The 20,451-nt window shown below is 41.3% G+C and overlaps 1 protein-coding gene across 48 annotated transcripts in view; it reads right to left on the bottom strand.

Moving 5' to 3' along the window:
- SORBS1 (sorbin and SH3 domain containing 1) overlaps positions 1 to 20,451 on the bottom strand; it is a 171,599-nt gene that overhangs the window by 58,506 nt on the left and 92,642 nt on the right. For 11 of the 48 annotated variants that reach the window (XM_065671681.1, XM_065671693.1, XM_065671697.1 and 8 more), the window contains exons 1-8: positions 19,534 to 19,653; positions 11,471 to 11,526; positions 10,559 to 10,624; positions 8,455 to 8,550; positions 5,253 to 5,372; positions 3,661 to 3,687; positions 3,371 to 3,486; positions 234 to 1,034 (exon numbers count right to left, since the gene is read on the bottom strand). In XM_065671681.1, coding sequence (XP_065527753.1) covers positions 234 to 1,034; positions 3,371 to 3,486; positions 3,661 to 3,687; positions 5,253 to 5,372; positions 8,455 to 8,550; positions 10,559 to 10,624; positions 11,471 to 11,526; positions 19,534 to 19,565 — 1,314 coding nt within the window. In that variant the 5' untranslated portion in view covers positions 19,566 to 19,653. Of the gene's footprint in view, positions 1 to 233; positions 1,035 to 2,218; positions 2,931 to 3,370; positions 3,487 to 3,660; positions 3,688 to 5,252; positions 5,373 to 8,454; positions 8,551 to 10,558; positions 10,625 to 11,470; positions 11,527 to 19,533; positions 19,655 to 20,451 lie in introns of those variants that run through there. The other 37 variants (XM_065671703.1, XM_065671696.1, XM_065671692.1 and 34 more) reach the window with 20 other exon arrangements.

Below are 20,451 nucleotides of genomic sequence, written 5' to 3'. Positions count from 1 at the left end.
TCGCCAGCCCAATCCAGCCCCTTACAAACACCACACTCACACAAACACACAGATGAATGTTGAGGGGGCACACATGGGGTGTTAATTATTATCGAGTAGAAGACCACAAGACTCAAGTGGCACAACAAGTGTCAGAAATTAGGTAGGGAATAAAGCATCAAGGGAACATTGTAATGAATTAAAGAACTGTTCACACAGCTGAAAGAAAACAAGATTATGGAGAAAACATGTACCATGCTGCGTCCCATTGCCTTGTATGGTGCCTGTCGCTGCTGAGTAAGATAAGGCTCTTTTCTCATCCTGTCCTCTGTGCCAGCTGTGCTCTGGGGCTCTAGCACTCTGTCCCTCACAGCTTGCGGAGGTGATGACTGAGTCCAGGAGGGTTGGCCCGCACCATAACTAACTGCGTCTTTACTGAGGACAATGTAAAAGTATGGCCTGGGAGGAATAGGAGGAGGAGGAACAGCAGGAAGAGACTTTCCAGTGTCTGTTACAGAGGAAACAATGTCGGTGGCTGGTGCCGGAGTGAGCTCAGCGCCCAAACTGGTGCTGGCTGCTGGGTCATGTGTAGTGCCAGTGGAATTCTCAGATGTGGCTGAGCAAGTGCTGTTAGATAAACAAGCTACATATAGTTTGCTGACCTTTTTATCCGCCTTCGTCTCATGACTGGAATTCATTCCAGCCTTACTACTGGGATCTGCCCTGTTGGGGTTGTGCTGTACAGATGATGCCTCTGACGAGGAGCAACTTTCCAGTGGCTGCCCAGCATGCACCTCATCTTTGGGGCCTGAAGAATACCCTGCTGGCAAGCCTTGCTTCCCACTGGGGACAGTCCCATAGGGGGTAGGTGATGAGAAATAACACCGTGCACTGGCATTTGGTGATGCAAACTGCTGCGTATAAGGCTTGGGTGCATTCAGGTACACACAGTCCATGATGGGCACTGGCAACAGATTGGTCACTTTAGTGTCAGTGCGAGGACGCCATGCAAAGCTTTCCTCTTTGGGAAGAGGAGGACGGGGAGGAGCAAGGGCCTGCCCAGGCAGTCAAGAAGGTGGAGAGGGAGAGAGAAAGCAGCACCAAATGGAAGGAATAAGGAAGGAAAAAAATAAATAAATTCAAAGAATTAATTTGATCATTAGACTTGGGTTAAGCAGGTTTTAACACAGCAAGAACAAAAAGCAAATACAGTATCTGGAAGGCCAGTGCAGAACTCACATGCATCACCTTGCACACTCTTTTATATCTAGCACTGCTTACTGCAGCACACAAACTTTACCCAGCTCTCAAATCCCTGCCTACACATTCCTCTCTCTTGGCTAAATAAGTCTCAGTGCTATATTGTTTCAAGAGGCCTGCAGAGCAACACCCACCATGCCCCTTGGGAAGCTAGAGTCAAGATTTAACATCCTGCCTAACAAAACCCAGGCTCATGTCTGTAAAACTAAATACTTCCCACTGGAGACATCTGAATCACAATGCTAAATTCAGAGCTCTAGAGGCCATCTCTGCATGTTAAGTGCACTGCCAAAAATGAACACTGCAAAGTTTCACAAGTGCTAATGAAAGCAGACATCATGTGAATATTATAGACTGCCACAGCTGGCTTAAGTAAAAAGTCAGCATTTCTTCCTTCTAAAAGCTAGCTGTTGAATTATCTTCAGGATTTTTCCATCCTGGAAATGCTTTCAGGAAGACAAGAACAATTAAAGTTTTGTGATGAACTGAATTCATAAGAATTGGCCTTCAGAATCAAGATCACCAACAGAGAAATCCTACTTCTAGTAAATAATAAACAACTTAACTGGTTTTGGTACTTTACAACATATAGGTTGCTAACTGCAGAAACGCCTGTCAACTTCAACTCCCAACTCCAGCAATTTTTTCTGAAAGCCAAACCGTTTTGAAGTAAAATAATTCAGCAATAGAGAAGTTTCATTTTATTTACTGCTTTGTTGCCAGTGGCTGAAAACTATACTGAAAGGAAGAGAATTAAAACATCCACCTAGTGAACAGCAGCTCCCTGAATTCTTGAAATTTAACCCTCTGGAGACCACAAAAGTTGCTTTTACCCTGTTGCCACATCTTTATAGGTAAAGGCTGGCTAAACCACTGCTAAAATGGTCAAAATCAGAAAATGAAGATGCCTTAACAGCTTGCAATATTCAAACCTGACAAATATACCTCCTTTATAATTCATCCCCATATGACAACTTACAGCCAGCATGTATTCTTCTTACATGGATATAGACCTAGAACAGCTTCATAAAATTACAGCTGCTGTCCTCATGCTGCAGCTCTTCCCTTCACTTTCCTGATGTGTAAGGGAGAGGAGAATTGGGTTGGTAAGTGCTTCTTCTGAAGGGTTTCTGTTTCTGGAACAGGCTCATTCCTTTCGATTCCATAAGTACGGTAGTTTCAGTCTGGAAACTTCAGAATGCCACCGTATTTCCCTAGGTTAGGGGAAGCCTCATTTTCCTGCTACATAGTATTATCAGGAAATAATAATTCTCCACTTAAAATTGCCGTTTTCCATTTTCTTCCATTTCAGCTTAGTTTGGACAGCAGTCCTTGAAACATCTACAGAAATCACTATGCGCATCAGTGCTCTCTGTGCTCATTGACAAGATCAATAATGGACTACAGGACAGCTGTAAGTATCAGGCAGTAAATGGGTTTCTCCTCTAGGGTGCTGCTCCTTCTCATGCCTTCCCTACAAGTTGTGCCTCCTTCCACTTTCACTTCCCATTTCAGGAACACTGTCCTGCAGCATTGCTACAGGTCCCTGATAGAGGACAAGGCTTTAAAGAGACTCTTGTTTCACATGGGAAAGTGGTTTCTAATGAAGGATTTCCTTACCAGTTTTGAGACTGTGCAGACCAACTGCCCAAAAGAAAAAGGATGAAGTTACTCTTCTCTTAACAGTTTGACTTCAACCATTCACCCTCAGGTACAAATAACCTTTCCCTTGTTGGCTTCTATCAGTTACAGTGTTAAGAATGAAAGGCATTTCCCCAGTATCTTGTTTTTAATTTAACAATGCTTTCAACCTGCAGCAACCTCTAGGAAATATACCAACATAAAATTCAAAACAGTACTAGAAGGCTACTTCACCTTTTTTCTTCCAATCAGATAGTGTTGTCCTCCTCCTTCATCCACCAAGGAAATACTGTGGCATGCCTGAACACACAAGCTCCACAGCACTCTGGTTATATCAGTGTTGCCCCATTTTAAAGGCAGGAAAAGCGGAGGCAAGCTGAAACTTACCGAAGTCTGCAGCAAAGTCTGGAGTTCGACCCAGGGATCCTGACCATGAATCCAGTGCTTGAACTCAGAAGATCACCCTCAGAGTCACAGAAGAAAGGCTTACCTGTGGCTTGCTGTCTGAGGAAAGGTTCGGACGCACACTCCTATAACCCTTGGCAGCCAGAGAAGATGGTTGGGCATCCCCATTGGCATCAGTGTTAGACGATGACTTCCAATCATCTGAGGAGAAGGAAAACAGATCACAGAGAATTTTCTCCAGCTACAGTACAAATGAAAGGAGGGGACTCTTTTCTTCCTCTTTATTTCCGCCCTCCCTTTTTCTTTTTTCCAGGCAACAAGAAATACTTCCAAGAAAGCAACAGAAGCAACAACATAAGCAGCCAATGTTTGTACCTGTTTCTGGGTTTTCTGGCTCCAGACCTAAGCATTTCACAGAAAGGAGGGATGGAAGAGGTGGGGGTGGAGAAGAGGCATAGAAGAAAAGGAAGGGGGGGGGGGGGAATAAACCGTTACATTTACAGAAAACATGTACCAATTGAAGTTAAGAGTTGAGCTACTCCATTTCACACATAGAATGCTTTCTGACAGGGCTGCCTAATTACCATAGAGACCAGCCCTAAACATGATGCCCTCCTTGTTTCTGACCTTTGTAAACACAAGGCAATTCATTCAGAGCAATGAAGAAACAATTGTTCATTGACATTCTTATTTCAGAGGCAAAAAGGCAGCCCAGCTAGCTACTTTCTAAAGCTGCAGCTTGACATCCAGGCACCACAAATTACTGGAAATGTAGGGATCCCCTATTCAGCCGTAATACAGGCTACACAGACAGAACTAGCCTTACCAAATTCACTATGTGTGGTTAACTGAGACAAAGGACTGCTAACAACTAGATCAAGTTTTGCAGCCTAAATGTGTGTGCATGAACGGAGTTACAAAATACAACGTCACTTTATAGCCCAGTTCCTGCAGCTACCTGCATTGGTCTCATCACCTATTTACCCACACTCCCACTGGGCTCCTCCCTATCCCTCCACCCATTTTGCTGCTTAAGTTATACACAAAAAGCTCTTCCAGCTCCAAAGTACATTTCATAAAGCGATTGAGAGACTAGGCAAAGGAAGTATTAATGAGCTGATTTCCATAGTAATGGGCTCATTGCCATTCAAGCTGCTGGAAATTTATGAAGCCATCAACAGAAAGGAAAGAGGCAATTGTGGAGGGTAGGAGTGAAGAAACAAAGAATGGCACGCATGAAAAAAGGGTAGGTCATAGGTAAAGCAGAATAGGAAGAGAAGACAAGAGCAGAAAGCAGCACATTGGAGCTGGAATTAATGGAACCGCCTTTCCTCCAAGAATACATTCATAAATGACGTATGCTTTGCTTTCAAGAGTAAGTTTGATTCCCCCCCCCCCACCTCTTAACTGCATCATGCCCTTAGGACTTCATTCTCTCTGCCAGACCCAAAACACTGGCCAGATTTGTTATGCTTTGCCTGTCTCCTACAATTAAGTAATTACACATCTGCTATTGAAAGATGGCACAGCTCTGTGGCGACACTGTCTGTCTGGGACCCTATCCCCATCCCTTGACAACCCAAGTGAATGCTTCAGTGGCAGGAGCACCACCCGCCCTCTTTCTGTTAACCTTGTGTCTGGGATAAAAGGAGGTGACATAAGCCTGCCAGGAGAAAAAAAACCCACAAAAACAACATCTGAGAGTTTTATCTGAAAGAGGTTTTTGTGCTCCTGACAGCAAAAGGGAGCTGTAAACAAACTTAAGCCAAAGAGTCAGCAGTCATCAAACCGTCACTAAGAAAGAACATGGTTCAGTCTTCCTCCACTGGCCTGGTTCTTGCGTGAGGTTTCCGACCCTGCTACTGGAATGTGGGGCTTTAAGCCGTAGCTAAAAAATAGTCACCCCAAGACCCTGGACTGACCTCTCTCGAGATTAAGATATTCCACTTAACATTCCATCCACTTACTTTCAGGTTGCTCAACATTCTGAGGACATGGCAAAGTGATATTCTGATTCTCCTGATAGGCTGGAGATGCCCGGAGGGTCACAGCTCCTTTTCCACTGCAGACTCTAGTGGGATCTGTTTCTATAGGAAATGCACATACGCAGAGAAGACATATTGAAACAGATGGTACAAAGCTATTAGGATCCATCAGAGCTCTATAGAATAATTTTAGCATGGCTGCCTCTGGGTGAACCAATCTAGTAATGTTTATGCAGATGAAGATTAGCTCTGGATTTAAAGCACTAAGAAATCAAAGCAGTTTCATAGTCATGTAACTGATGAATATAGAAGTTCGGAGTCAGTGTAACAGAGCTAAGAAAGGAAGAAAATTGGATGAGTGAACCAAATTTCACAGGCCCATTTGCTTTATTTGGTCAGCTTTGTATGGAGATATTGTACCAAGAAGGACATTCTACTATTACACTTCTAGTTCTTCTGTTGGGATGTCCCAGTGGTATAAAGCAATACGATTTGTGTGCTGAAGCCTTAAATATGTCTTTTGTGCAGGACTGAAAGAGAAAAAAAAAGTCTTATGACCACTGGTGGATAAAATCTTGTAACTATGCTGAGTATGATCTAAAGGCAGGGTGCTGCAAGCCATCCACTTGCCATCTCCCCCCTTTTCATGGCAGTGTTTCATCTTCTGACATAGGAACCAAAATCCCCCAAAATAGAAGGAGACTCAGCATATACGCACTCAAATGACCCTGTGAGCCAAACACTAGATCATGCTAGCACCCTTGCTGAGGCCCAATTCAGCACAACTTCTGTGCAGGTTTACCTTTGTGCATTTCAGTCCATGGATTTGTTTGGTTTGTTTTTTGGTTGTTGGGGTTTTTTTGGTTTTTCTGGTTTTTTTGGTTTGGTTTTTTTTTGGGGGGGGGGTGGTGTTTGGTTTGTTTTTTTTTTAATCTGCTATCATCCTTTTAAGTCATAACAAATCAGCACTTCAATGCTATCTTCCTCCCCTTACTTAAAATCCTTCCAGAGAGTTATTTCTGCTAAGATACCTACAGAAAAAAATAAGCCTAAAGAGCCTCTCATTTATCTAAGCTACTTCCACAGAAAAACACATCACCTCCCTTTCTCACGCACTATTACTGACCCTGCAGCTGCCATCAGACTTCACTTCGACCTATCTAAACAGAGGTGCTAGTCCTACCATGCAACCACACAGGGAGCCTGAAGAGGTACTGAGCATATACACTGTGTTACATAACATGATGATTCTTATTTTTATGGGGTGAGGATCATGCTATCTCTGCATGGGGATGGCACTGGACGGTTATACCTTCAGACTGAACAGAGTGGGCAAAGGCTGCCAGTCATTGCCTAGACAACAACTGATGTCTGTGCAGATCAATATTCCCTGGCTAACTCCTGGAAGATAATGTCCCATTAAAATCACAACAGTACAGTGCCTACAGACCATGATAATGCCTCAACTAAGGTTAAAAAACAGACCACAGCCAAGCTGACCATAATATAAGGAAACATCAATAGTGTCAGATGAACAACAGCAGTAGGGAGAAAGACTCAACCAATGCTGAACACTTGGCTCACATGGAAAGTCCTCTATGCTGAGGTCACCGCAGCTCAGGCTTCTACGTGGCTTCCAATGCTTTAGAGATTTCACAAAAAGCATAGTTTCAGATACACACGCCTTGAGAAAGGATGAAATAAGTACAGAATCAGAAGATACTTTCCTATAGTTCAGCCTTCAGTTAACTTAGGTAGCACAGAGGCAGCCTGGGTGAGGGGAAAGACTATCCACAAAGACATATCAAATGCTCTTCATCCTTAAATATACCACATTTGCCCTCACGCCACACAACTGATCATGCCTTAAGGTTACCCACATGCCTGGTAAAATAGTAGTTGACTTGTCTGACTGATTTTTGCATGATCCAGATAGGGTCAGGATTCCTTTTGCCCAAGAATCCAGTTCTATCATTCCCATACACACAGCACAACACATCCAAGGACTCTAATGGATACACTCACACCAGAGGACAAAGGTTTAAGCTCTGGTAATCCAGTCTTGAAAGTGCTGTAATTCTGAGGCATGGACACACTGTTAGGGGTCACCAGGCCTGATTTAGACAATCACAAAGAATACAGGGTTCTCTCATGCTCCTACACCTAGATTCCCTTCACAGGCACTGGAGAAATGGAAACACATAAAGAGTTCAACATGCCATAAATGTCTACATCATATTGGAGGAGGATCAGATTTGGGAATCAAAGTACTTTATTTTCATACAACATACTAAAGCTGTATACCGAATCAAAAGAATGAGAAAAAAATGTTCTGAACTCAGAAAAATGAAAATGTTCTGAAAAACTTTGAAAATAAAATATTGTCAGACTATTTCAACTTGGGAGAGGAAGACAAATACATAAGATGTTGAATTCCTTCACAATTTAGGATGATGATGGAAAACAAAAATCTGAATCTCTCAGTATAGAAATCCAGCAGATGGTAATAAACATGACATTGGCACTACACTAGTCCAACAGAGCACATGCATGACAGATTAGGAGAGACAAGCAGTATCAGCTAGACTACTCTGACTGTGCAAATCCAGCAAAGTACAAAAATATTCTTCTACTCTTAGTGGGAAAATGTGCTTGAGGAGAGGGTGACATACAGCTTAACATCCTTATTCATCCGTATAAAGATTCTGTAAAGTCAGTGTATGTACAGAAAAACAAAACCGTTGAAAAACAAAACCAATGTTGAACTATGCTTGAACCTGTAAAATGCCACCTCTGACATCTATTCCCTTTCAAAAAGACTAAAGATATGCAGGAAACACTCTCTGGTTCATCAGGAATTTTGTTCAAAATGAGGCTGTAATAACAATATTATTCATAATCAAGCATTAGTTGAAGAGCTTACAATGAACCCAGATTCAAGCAGACGCAATTATGTCTGCAGAAGAGCAGCATAATTGAGAACAATGTACTGTGCCATTAAGAGCTAACTTTATTACCTGCTGATGAAATCTACAGCTCTGGAAACAGTGAGAAGAGCATGAAGCTGAAAACTAGCCAAGGGACATGGGTGAAGCAGGAAGATGTACGGAGGAGGAGGAGAGAGAAAAATTGGAGGGAATGATGGCAAACTAATGCATGGCAGGGGGAGGAAGTAAGAAGATACCTGTAGGCAGCACTAGGTGAGGAGAACTTTTCACTTTCTTCACAGGGATTATTTTAACGGCAGAAATAGAGCGTGTACATAAAGGGACATCAACAGCTGCAAACACAAAAGTGTAAATGGCACATCCAAAAAGGGAAGAGCAGAGTTTGGGAAGCATGCCACAAAATTTTCTAATGTACTTGGAGACACAATAGCAGGAAATTTCAAATACAAAAGCAGTCCAGAGAGCAGTGATGCAACCATTAAAAATATCCCTTCGTTTGCCCCAATTCAGGACAAGTCTGGTTTATGCTGCATACAGAACTGCTTACTGAATTGACTAACTGCTGACTGCCACTATGCTGCAGGCAAAAAGAATCTGGAAGCATTAGTTCTTTAGAAGCCATCAAAAAATTTTAGTGTAATCATTTAGCTGAGATACACTACATGCAAAAATAAAAATGTTAACATTAATATGACTCAGTTAAAACAAAACTGAAAAAACAAGGACTGAAAGGTTGAGAGAGGAATATTAGACACATTACATGAATTCTGTATTTTATGGCACATATTTTATAAGTTCAGCAACAGAAGGAAGTGAAATGTGAAATAATCTTAAAAACTGTTCATTGCCAAAGGGTAGCATCGAAATACTTATTTCAGAAAAAAGTCTATCCCTTTAAACAGTAAGTTGAAGAAATTTCTACTGGAATCCATCTGCTACCACACTAATTATACAAGATGTAGTAACATAGGGGAAAACCATACATCGCACTGTGCAAAATTCTAGCAATTGTTACAAAACTGCCCAAACCAGGCAGTGATTTCTCTGACTCTGTATTGCAGCTAGTGGGTGGGGGTATTTAAAAAAAAAAAAAAAAAAAAAAAAAAAAAAAAGAGGCAAAACTACTCAGAGGTGAAGCTGAACAGGATCTGCCAAGATAAACATCTTGCAAATCATGGCTCCCCAGAATAACTTGAGTTTTGTTCTTGATTTCTGCAGAGCCAGGATTTTCTCCTTTAAAACCTATTAGCTTTCTGCATGTATTAAATGGAAAATGCTAGGTGCTTCCTCACATTCCATGCCATCCCTCACAGGCCTGCAAAATCAGGAGTAAGAGGAACCACATTTCTAATACTTAACACACTGATTCTGAGCACTGGGCCAGCCCAAGAAGCATGCACATCAGGGTGGTGTGGACACCCCCTCTTGTGGCAGATCTTTCTGGTCCCTGGCAAAACTGAAAAGCGCAGACCACCAACCAAGAAGAGAGCTCTCAAGGCTCTCACGGATGTGGGAAGAGCTTGGTAGAATGTTTTCGAACCTCAAAATCGTAAGTTTTTTAATTGATGGGATTGTTTTAAATTATTTTTTTTACAGATGAGCAACACAGATCAAACTCTGTTTTCCATGCTTCTTCCTGAGTACTGGAGGCCTTGCAAACACAATAGATCCCAAATCCAAACAGCCTGTGGTTTAGGAAACAATCCTAATTGTGTCTTACTCTGTAAGTGACTGAATTCATCCATCTACAATGCAGTTAAAATACTAACCACTATAAAAAGGCATTAAAAGAGCAGGAAATTAAACCAGCAGAGAACCAACCTATACAACCATATACTCTCAGCCTGCCAAAACACACAGCATCACTATACAAAATTGAATGCTACAAAGCACACTGCAAACCTGCTGAAGTTAACGTGAAGTCTGGTTTGTTTAGATCTTTTTTAATTTTATTACTTGAATGGTTAGTTCCTGCCCTTTAATCCTGGGCTCAAAATTTCATCTCCTACTGAAGTTAACAGGATTCACACATAGGCATCCACAAGCCCATGATGTCTAAACACACTAAGATACTGATTCACAGGTGCTCACAACACAAATAGTGCACAAAATATATGAAGAGGCAAAGCCATCCTTACACCTTCAAGAGACAAAGAACATTTGTTCAGCTAAGAAATGCTGCTGCTACTGGCACAGTGCAGCACAAGGCTTTTCTTGTATCAGTAGCCAAGCAAACGAAGTTTGGAAACCGCTGCTGCAGTAAATGTCTAGGGAAATTAACCACATCACGCAGCTGACATGCAGGGGGAGCTGCAGAGATGTCTCTGAAACTCAACCCACCTTTTTCTCGTCCATTGCTGCTCAGCCCATTAACAACAGTTTTTGCAACATCAATTTCTTCATGTTCTGCAAGACAAATGAAGAAGCAGATTACTTCTGGGTTAAAATCTCTGCAACTGAATTTAACCTCTGACTACGAGGGGATGCCATGTGTCAGCACTATTTGATTCATGAAGTTTTCCTACTATCTCAGGAGATGTTGCTAAAATCAAGTGGGAATATTATTCCACAGGTCCTACATATCTCACTTCATTATGGTGTCTGTTTTTCGCTCTAATTTAGCCTGTTACCAAGACAAGCCCAGAAGTTTTCTTCTTCCCAACCAGCCTCTTTTTTTTCTTCAACGGCTGATTTTTCCTATCCAGGTGTCAAACTTTGATTCATCCCTACTAAAACATATCAAATTCAGGGTTTTTTTTCAGGTAATTTTGAATTCTTGTATTATGAAGTTAAAAAACCTGATGACCTCATGATGTTTTTAATTATTTTTTGAGCATTATGGGCCAAATTGAAACAACAAACATGAAGCCAAGACACTTTTTAGTACAAAGCCATTCCACTGCCACCATTGTAAGTCAGATTCCCTGAGCTTTCTTGACAGGCTTTTGACACTTTTCTGGAAGGCAGAAGAGGAGGCAAAAACCCCCAACAAAACAGACCAACACAACAACCAAAAAAAAAAAAACAACAAACCCCAAGAAAACAAAAAAAAAAATCCCACACCAAAATACCAACAAAACAACAGAACAAACAAAAAAGCCCCCTCTAAGGCCCCCCCCCCCCCAAACCAAACCAAACAAACAAACAGACAAAGAAAAAGAGAAATTGCACAACAGCATCAGATAGACAGGAGTATTTCTAGTAATAAAAAGGAATGCCAAGGAGAGCAACTTAAAAACAACAGAGACTTACCAGAGCTCATTGTGGTAGAGGGACTTGCCTTTTTCACTTCTGGATTTTGTTTATGTCTGTTTAAAGTGAAAGGCAGAATGGTTATGTTATGTTTCACATCCACCCAGACAGCCCTGGACATGATGCTGAACATTCATCATGAAAGTCCAGGCAACAGTCACAGTTTTTTTCAAAAAACTTAGTTTCAAAACCAAAATGGATTTATGTCAACCACCAGTTACATATTTTTCCTGAAAATTATCAGAAACTAAAGATTATTTCCACCCAATATAGGTACTACTTTCAGACTTTAAGACTAATCCTCAACTTTAAATCATAAAGTACTGATCAAAGTCCAAGAGTCTATATATGGCAAAGTACAAATCCAGCAAGCTTCTAACATATAAAATATAAATCACCTTTAAGACAAAAAAAAAAAAAAAAAAAATCAGTGAAACTAAAAGCTTTAAGTTAAACCTCTCGACTTAGACTATTGCCAGATTTCAAGGCAATCTGTTGCTCAAAGTCAGTCTCTCGTTTGAAAGATGTTACAATACAGAAGAGATACACTTGTCAAATTGCTTAACTTCTGCACCAACCATTTCCAGTCCTGCAGTGCCACTTATATTTTCAAGAGTGAAACTTCAAAATTTGAAGCTTTAATCCTCCTGGGACCAAAGGTAGTGAAAATACTAACTCAAGAGAAAAGCTTCCGGATGAGGTGAAAGAAGGGAAAAAAAGTCAATTATCATGGTCCTGGCAGTCTACACAGGACACCAATGGGTCCTATTCATACCCAGTACCCACTTCTGTAAGGACTTGATATCTGCAGCAAAAGAACATGTTTAAATGTCACATCAGAGATGTTGGTTTGAACATTCAAAAAGCAGCATTTCTAGAAAACAAGGCATACTTGCCAGGATCTCTCAACTCTCTAAAGAACCTAGGTTGAATTCAATACCCTTAAATTTTATGTTTGTCTCACTCCCCTCAAAAGTTGGTGCTAAAGATAGTGAGATCAAGTATCACTACAGTCAATTCATGGCTTCCATGACATGAATAAAAACAGGTATCTGAAGCTGCAAAATCCTGTATAAACAAAGACCCTAATCTGTGAATTATAGGGAAAAATTGCTCATGTTAACAAGAAACTAAACAAGAGACTTTGACATACTTGTTTTCATGTTACATGAACTGAAGCCAGCAGTGGGATATTGTAGGAAGTGGAAATTGCCCTCAGGGAACTGAATTTGCTCTCTTGCTTCAAAAGTATCCCCATTCTTAACTACCATTTGTTTCATACCAGCCAGAACATAATGAGTATATTCAACAGATACCCAAAAGGAAAGAAAAGAAAATTCAACAAGCAAATATAGTAACAGATCAGTCTGTAAAACCAGCATGGCACCAAGCAACAGCTGCCAACACTTAATTATTTATATTTTCTTCGTTAAAATAACCACATGAGATATACATTATGGGCTGGTGAACATTCAGCAGCATGCAGCATTACTCCAAGCTGATCCCAGTAAAATATCGTGTAAAGTGGAGGGCACAGTCTAAAACCAGTCAACAACAAAAGCTGAGCCCAGCTTAACGATCTAGGGGGGATGGTCGGATGGTGAAATGTAGTCTAATACCTTTTCAGGAGAGGAAAGAAGAAATATTAGTTCACATGCCTGGGCAAAGGCAGGGTCTACTGCTGCTGCAATCCCAGAGCAACGCTGGTCCCCTTCCACAATGGCAGTATCCAAGCAATTAAACCTGTGAGCCCAAGTTTTTAGACAGCCTGTTTAGAAACAGACTGTGTAAAAACTCTATTTAGAAACAGTGACATCACAACTGCCATCAACCTGATTTTCAGTGATGTCTTTTTGATTCAAGAGTCTTGACACTGCTTACAGGGCTGGCCTTCATTGCATTAAGGAAAGCATTAAGCAAAGAATTCAACCAAAAAAACCAAAAAAAGCGCAATTATTTGGCCTTAAAAGTACGAATTACTTTCCAGAAGAAGTGATTCAAGGTTAAAAATAAAGTGATAATTAAAGAAGTTTGCTAAAATTAAACGTAGGAGGTGTACAAACTCATTAGATCTAGAAAAACACTTTTCCACATATGGCCAGACTTAGCAACTATGGAATTCAATTTAAAATAGCAGTGTTCACTAACTGTGAAACTAATCAACATTATTCCAGCATTCAAACACATACTTAATGCAGGTTCCAATACACAGAATAGATTCAGCAATGCTCAGGGTAAGCATAATCAATCCTGAGCAGCTGTAACTCCAGAAACTCCATTTAAAAGTTGATTTTGATCAGTTGAGGATCTGCATACAGATCTGCTGCATGCAGGTAGAAATAACTGCTGTTTACATTGAGGAAATCATGGTGCACATTTGAAGAAAAGAACATGCTTCAGTGCCTTTTTTTGCATCAGGGCTATAGTTATTCTACCTGTCCCCTATATGCTTAATCCAAAACACATACTGAAGTCCTATTAGGCATATCTTAGCCAAAAGGCTGGTGTTTGGACTAGATACGTGGTCCAGCCAGATAGCATATCTGGCTCCACGGCCCCAGTATAGCAAAGTGTTGCCTTCTAACACCTGAGAAGTTACATGATGTAAATCAGTGCGCTGTGAGTCTTTGGATGGTACATCCTTAGACAACAGCAGTTCCTGTCAGGTTGACCAGAAAAGCTGTCTGTGGGCTGCGGAAGCAAGTGGATCTGGATCCCAGTTCCCAAGAACTTCCTGTAGACACGGCCAAGCCGTTCCTGTAGATACACATGAAATACGCACAGCAGCGCTTCAGAAGGGAGACTTTCCAAGGGAAGCAAAAATTAGATCTGTCAGTATTAAAAACAGAGAAACCAGTACTGCCAGATCAGGCAAAACAAGAACAACAACAACAAAATAACAACAACTAAAAAAACCCCAACAAACCTCCAGAACCCCCAAGTGTCCCCTTCCAGCTCCCTGCTATAACCCATGTCTCCTTGCCAGACTGGAATTAGTGCCTGTCCTGAAATGTAACAGACATAGCAACAAAGGTTTCAAACTGCAGACATTCAAAACACAATGAAAGGTAATTAATTCCTCAAGGCATAAGCAAGCAGCTGTGACCCTGAATATGCCAATGTCCATATGTAACATCCACCAACTACTTGCCAGCTCAGTCATACCTCTAGACAGATGCTTAAGGCTTCCTTTCTCCCTTCCACCACCACCCCCCCCATTTCTTCTAAGGCTGTAGCTCCTTCCCTACTTGGTGTGGAAAAGAGAACAGGGCATTTAGAAGCCTATTTAGGAGGAATGCAGATAAGTGGCAACTACTTCTGCACAGCATGTCTCTGGATTATCTCACATGTGCTAAACATTTGAGTACTCCCCCTACAATGGCAGGGGGTAACAAACAGGTCATTAATAGTTCCAAGCAAGGACACATGCTCTTAAGTCACTGGTATCTCAACTAAGAGTTGCAAGTGGTGGTTATTTTTGGTGATCTAATGTGTGTGTGGGGAAAAGTAATTTCCTTTTGTTTCTTCTTTTGTTATTATTGACAGCTCTGATGACTCACATCGGATTTGAAAACTGCTAAGCATGAGACAAGCATTCAAAACTTATTGGGCAGTTCTATACTCCTGACACCTGGACTCCTGTTTTGTTTTCTCAGTTCCAAGTTTTTTAATATTTTCAAAGTTTTCTCTCTATATTCAAGAGCTTTAAGTGTTTTGTGGCTGCACTTAAATGAAAAATCAAAGTCTTATTTATATCAGTATAATCTAGGAGTTGAAGCTTTTAGAAAAATGGTAATCTTTTAGATTTAAGGTATGAGCTGCAATCCTAAAACTTGCTTTTCACCTGGTCAGGTCTCACACGTCACTCACAGCACTCATTCATTTAGCCCAGGACTTAGACCCCTTCCCACATTGTCACCAGTGTCCCTGACCAAGATGCCCTGCTCAACCAGCCACGTCAGCAATGTAGAGTCACAAATCTGGAAAGCGGGCAAAGAGCTGCACAGCAGCTAGTGCCTCTTACCAGGACGTTCCTCCGCTTAAAAGAACTTGCTGGAAAGCACATCTCCTCTATACTTCTCACTTTGTATCACATAAAATTTGACAAGTGAAAAAAAAGCTAGCATACAGGAGGCAGCTTCAGGTTAACCCAGGCAATCAGCTCCTTCTCCAAGAATCATTATTCTCTTATCTTAAAATACTGACAGAAATATGTTGCCTGTCATTTTTATTTTAAGGGTTAAAGAACATTCTGTTATTCCTTCAGAAGACATTATGCTTCTAAGAATAAATGTCATGAAAAGACTATGAATAAGCAAGCAGTGCACATAGAAGAATCACAGCAATTCAGTACAAGACCACAGCCTCCCCATGCTCTTCAGTGAGTGGGAGCAGTGAAAGCTCACTAAACGAAGTAAATGGCAGCATACAACAGAAGCATGTATAAGGTATACTTATAAATAATTGAACTTAGAGCTGTTAGAATAAACAACAGCACGTTTCATATGCAGGATCACTGTGCTTTTTTTTTTTTTTAACATGGTACGTGTTTGTTTCCTTCCTCATGGACAAAATTATGTGGGTCACATGCGGCAGTTCTGCCATTTAGGAGGAATACGCCACTCTTAAAAATCAAACAGGATATGTAAACTAGGAGATGTGGCTTTAAGAACTCAGAAATGCGTTTGAACTAAGTCATCTTACAGTCATCAATTTCAAAGCAAACAAAGTTTAGCTGCAACCTGAGTTAACTCAGTTCAAGGTCACCACTTCTGGAGCAGGGAACAGAAAAGGATCTCCTAGGTCATCAGGCCTACTCCCATGCTATTGCAGGCAACTGTGTCATACAATCCTATGCAAGAACATTTCACATTCCAGCTTAAAACTGGTAAGGCTTCCTGCCTCCAGTGCTCTTCCTGGAAGCCTGCTCCGGAACTTCTTCCTCTTATGGTTTGAATGCTGTTTCTCATTCACAACCTAATAGCTGAACAGCTACAGTTAAATTGATCTGTACTGACACGATTTTTCTCTTTAAGCAGCTCTTCCTTCTTGCACTCATCCCATACACTCATTTTTAGAAGGTGATTGCAACAGGTCTTCATTTTGCAACCCTGTGAACACGCATTTCCAAAGCAACTGGTCTGCATGTTGCCATCCATCTCATTAAAATTTGGCAAATAGCGAAGACTGCAAAACCTTGACAGTCCAGAGTCTAAACTCTGCTTAATGCCACAAAACCAGACAGCAAAGCCTACAGCTGATTTGCCCAACAGCTGAAAAGCAAAGTTTAAAAGATAAATTGGCTTTTTTAGTCCATTCTAATTCTGGCCTCTATGTTAAAACCAATTATTTGGTCAGTGTTCAGATAGTGATTTGATGTCTACAGGGACCTCCCTTGTGAAGAAACAGCCTGGAATACTTCATATCAGTCACTGGTTATAACTTCTATGTGCAGGGCTGGGGCAGGGGGGGAGGGTGTGAACGATGGCTCCTTCTCGAGCCATCAACCTTCAGCTCTATTACAGACACAGGGTTTGGAAAACAGCTGTCCAGAGGGTTGTTTGGCACAGAACAGACAGAAGAGTAACTTGACATGCGGTGCATCACCAGTTCCCTCCGGATAACTGCTATCAGTAGCCTTACAGTCAAAAACCTCTCTTCTCATTACACTAGATTTTTTTAAATACACTCTAACTGAGCTCTGACTTCCTCCAGAGTCTGCCATGACTACTCTCTCTTTTTTGTATTCAATGCGAGATCATGGTAACAGTAGCTGTGGCCCACCTAGCATTCATGTCTGCTAAAGAAACACATGCCTTCATGCCACACCCATACCCCCAAGCAGCTCACATGAACACTTTAAAACTTCAGACAGGAAAATAAAGATTTCTATGGTATTTTAAATAAAATCCCATATTCATCTGTCCAGGAGACATAAGGCACAGCATCTGAGAGCAGCAGAAGCTGAGATTACAAACATCCTGATGCACATCCTGTACAAAGGAACACACTGGGCACAGCTCTCAGGCCACCAATTCAAGGAAAAGCTGTAAAGGAATTAACAGCATAATGCAGCCTGGAACATCCAGGACACTTAACTGAGACTCATATAGGAATTTGGGCAGGGAGCACATAACTACTGAAATTGGGATCTATTTACAGTTAAGGGGTAAATAATTCAATGACATCAGATTTACCTTTTTACCTTTAGACAATCTGCAATGACCACACCTAGCCAAGAGGAAGCTGGTTTTATACTTCAGCTGGATGAAACAAAAGATTCATAGGGTTCAAGCTGTTGTGAGACTACTTGTAAGAGCTATGCAGGTGGGGTGCTGCTATTTGTACCACACTTTGCTCTCTGTACACCTCTAATATGGGGCCACTTGCGCCTCTGCAGAACAATTGCTGTAAATAAACAGACCCGAATTCCAGAAGCCCTAATTATGTATAACAATGAATCCATTCAGCTGACTGCAAGATTGCGGGACACAAACACTACATTGCATTTACTACAGTGAATGGCATTCTATAAATACAATCAATTAGATCATCTAAACAACATCCAGAAGCTTCTCTTGCATGATTTTGTATAACAAAGACTACAAAGACTGTCTTCACCTCTGTCCCACACTCTCAAATGGTGAAGTAGTAAATAAGAGGAAGTTGCATTAAGTAGAAATACTAATTAGAGATTCAATACCATGACAAAGTTCAAATCCAGATTACAAACATTTCACAAAAATGAGGGTAGAGAGAAGATTCTGATACACCTCTAACACATAAACCAGAAACTTTAATGCTACAGGTCACCTTATACCGTCCCAGATATACCCTGAGATACCTAGTAGTGTAAGGCAAAGGAATTGCACAGGCATTGTGACAACAGTGCTCATTGTGACAACAAACATTTATATTTTATTATTAACCTCTGCTAGCACTAGCAGTTTTGAAGCTTTGCACAAGCACTCAGTAAGCAACAGGTAACATTTTTCAAGGTATATAAATGATATTCCTATTTCATACAGAGATGGGAGATTCAGGTCTCTATTCTATGCAACATCTGAGATCAGCTAAGCTAGCACATCATAACAAGGTTCAGACATCAGTTTTACAGATTGCTTTTTATAGTTTCAGAATAAGCAAAACCAGTTTCAGAGTTGGTCTCATTTACACACAACTGCAGTGACCTTCAGAGAACCACATAAAGCTAAGTCTAGCCAATGCACACAGGGATCCAGGCACAAAGTACTTCCAACACACTTTTGACAAGCCTAAGGATCCAAGTTGAAATTAACCTTTGCTGACCTGGAAGCATTGCTACACTATAAAAATTGCAGGAAACTGATTGATCTACCTGAAATCAGTCACAAAAAGGTCCTAGCAAAACTCAGAAAGCTGGCTACTGTTACACATCCAAGGCCAGACAGCAAACCCATGACTGCCAGAGTTCAGGCTGGAGTACTGGCTTGATAGCCTTGTTGAACTGTGCTGCCCCTAAGGTCACCTACACAGTGTAACAAGAACACAGTCACTGCTCCTCTACTCAGTACTGAAAATGCTCTGAGAAAACCAAACTGCTGGAATAACCAACAGTCTGACATTCAAAGCACCTCTATAAATAGCAGAAAATTACATCCTCATCTTCACTTCCCTCTGACTCCTCCAGCCCCAGGTGACCAAACTTGCATATTGCTGAGAACTCCACATCCATTCTCATCACTTTCATTTTAGCAACTTCCTCAGAATCAGCATTCAGGAATTGCTTTCAATTCCTTCTTCCCATAAAAATAGTCAGGAGAAAGATCCAGTCACTAAGGAAAGGAGTGCCTGCCCATTTCCCTTAATGAGGGCACAAACCCACGTAATGACTACCTCAGTATCTCCTATCTCTTCAAGCAGCATATCCAAATGAAAGAAGCAACCTGAACATCAGTGTACCCAATTAACAGTGTCACAGCATATGCCAGTGCCATGTAAAGACCTGGAAGTTCAGCTCACAGCAGCTCTAGCAGGGCTACCTATCAATAACTGTGACTAAAAAACCATACTGATGTCCTTACCTTGATTCAGGCTTTTCAGTTAATGGTGCCATTTTCTTTGACCCTTGATTTCACTTCATAAGAGGCACGAAAGAGTTAAATAAACCAGTTACTTGGCTGCTGAGGTGTAACAAGAAATTTGTGGAGGCATCTCTCTGGCACCCTTAAATACTTTGCTCCTCCCACTGCTGTGCTTTAATTAGCCAGCTGGTTCTTAGTCACCCCATCCTGTCACTAGGCTTGCTCACCATCAGCCACCCCCACCCAGCCTGCCTGTCACTACCCTACCACTGTCATCATGAAAGACACTGACTCTTGCAGCTCTGGAACTAGGGAATGAAAAGAGAGTAAATTTGGGTTGACACTCTATGGTAGCACAGGCATGGATGGGATGCCCTTCAGAACGGAAAGGACAGGCAGATCTTGAAAATATAATAAAATACCAGAAAAATACCTGAAAAAGCACTTTGTTTTTGTTTTTAGACCAGGCAGCATCTGCTCATCAAAGAAGGAATATTTTCATTAGCCCTAGACATGGCAGATCCTATTTCAATGGGTAGGAGCTGAAGGGGCAGGTAAAGTTTCTGCACTTGGCAGCTGAGATTTGTAGCATAAATATTTGACATGACACAAAGAGAAACTAACTGCTTGAATTGCTATTACATATTATATGCCTGCTCTATGGGATGAACATGAGCCGGCAGCGTGCGCTCACAGCCCAGAAAGCCAACCGTATCCTGGGCTGCATCAAAAGGAGCGTGACCAGCAGGTTCAAGGAGGTGATCCTGCCCCTCTACTCTGCTCTTGTGAGACCTCACCTGGAGTATTGTGTGCAGTTCTGGTGTCCTCAACATAAAAAGGACATGGAACTGCTGGAACAAGTCCAGAGGAGGGCCACGAGGATGATCAGGGGACTGCAGCACCTCCCGTATGAAGATA

This window comes from Lathamus discolor, chromosome 3, assembly GCF_037157495.1.
Source record: "Lathamus discolor isolate bLatDis1 chromosome 3, bLatDis1.hap1, whole genome shotgun sequence".
NCBI lineage: Eukaryota > Metazoa > Chordata > Aves > Psittaciformes > Psittacidae > Lathamus > Lathamus discolor.
The sequence above is the reverse complement of the archived record's forward strand: the minus strand, read 5'-3'. Positions and strand labels throughout refer to the sequence as shown.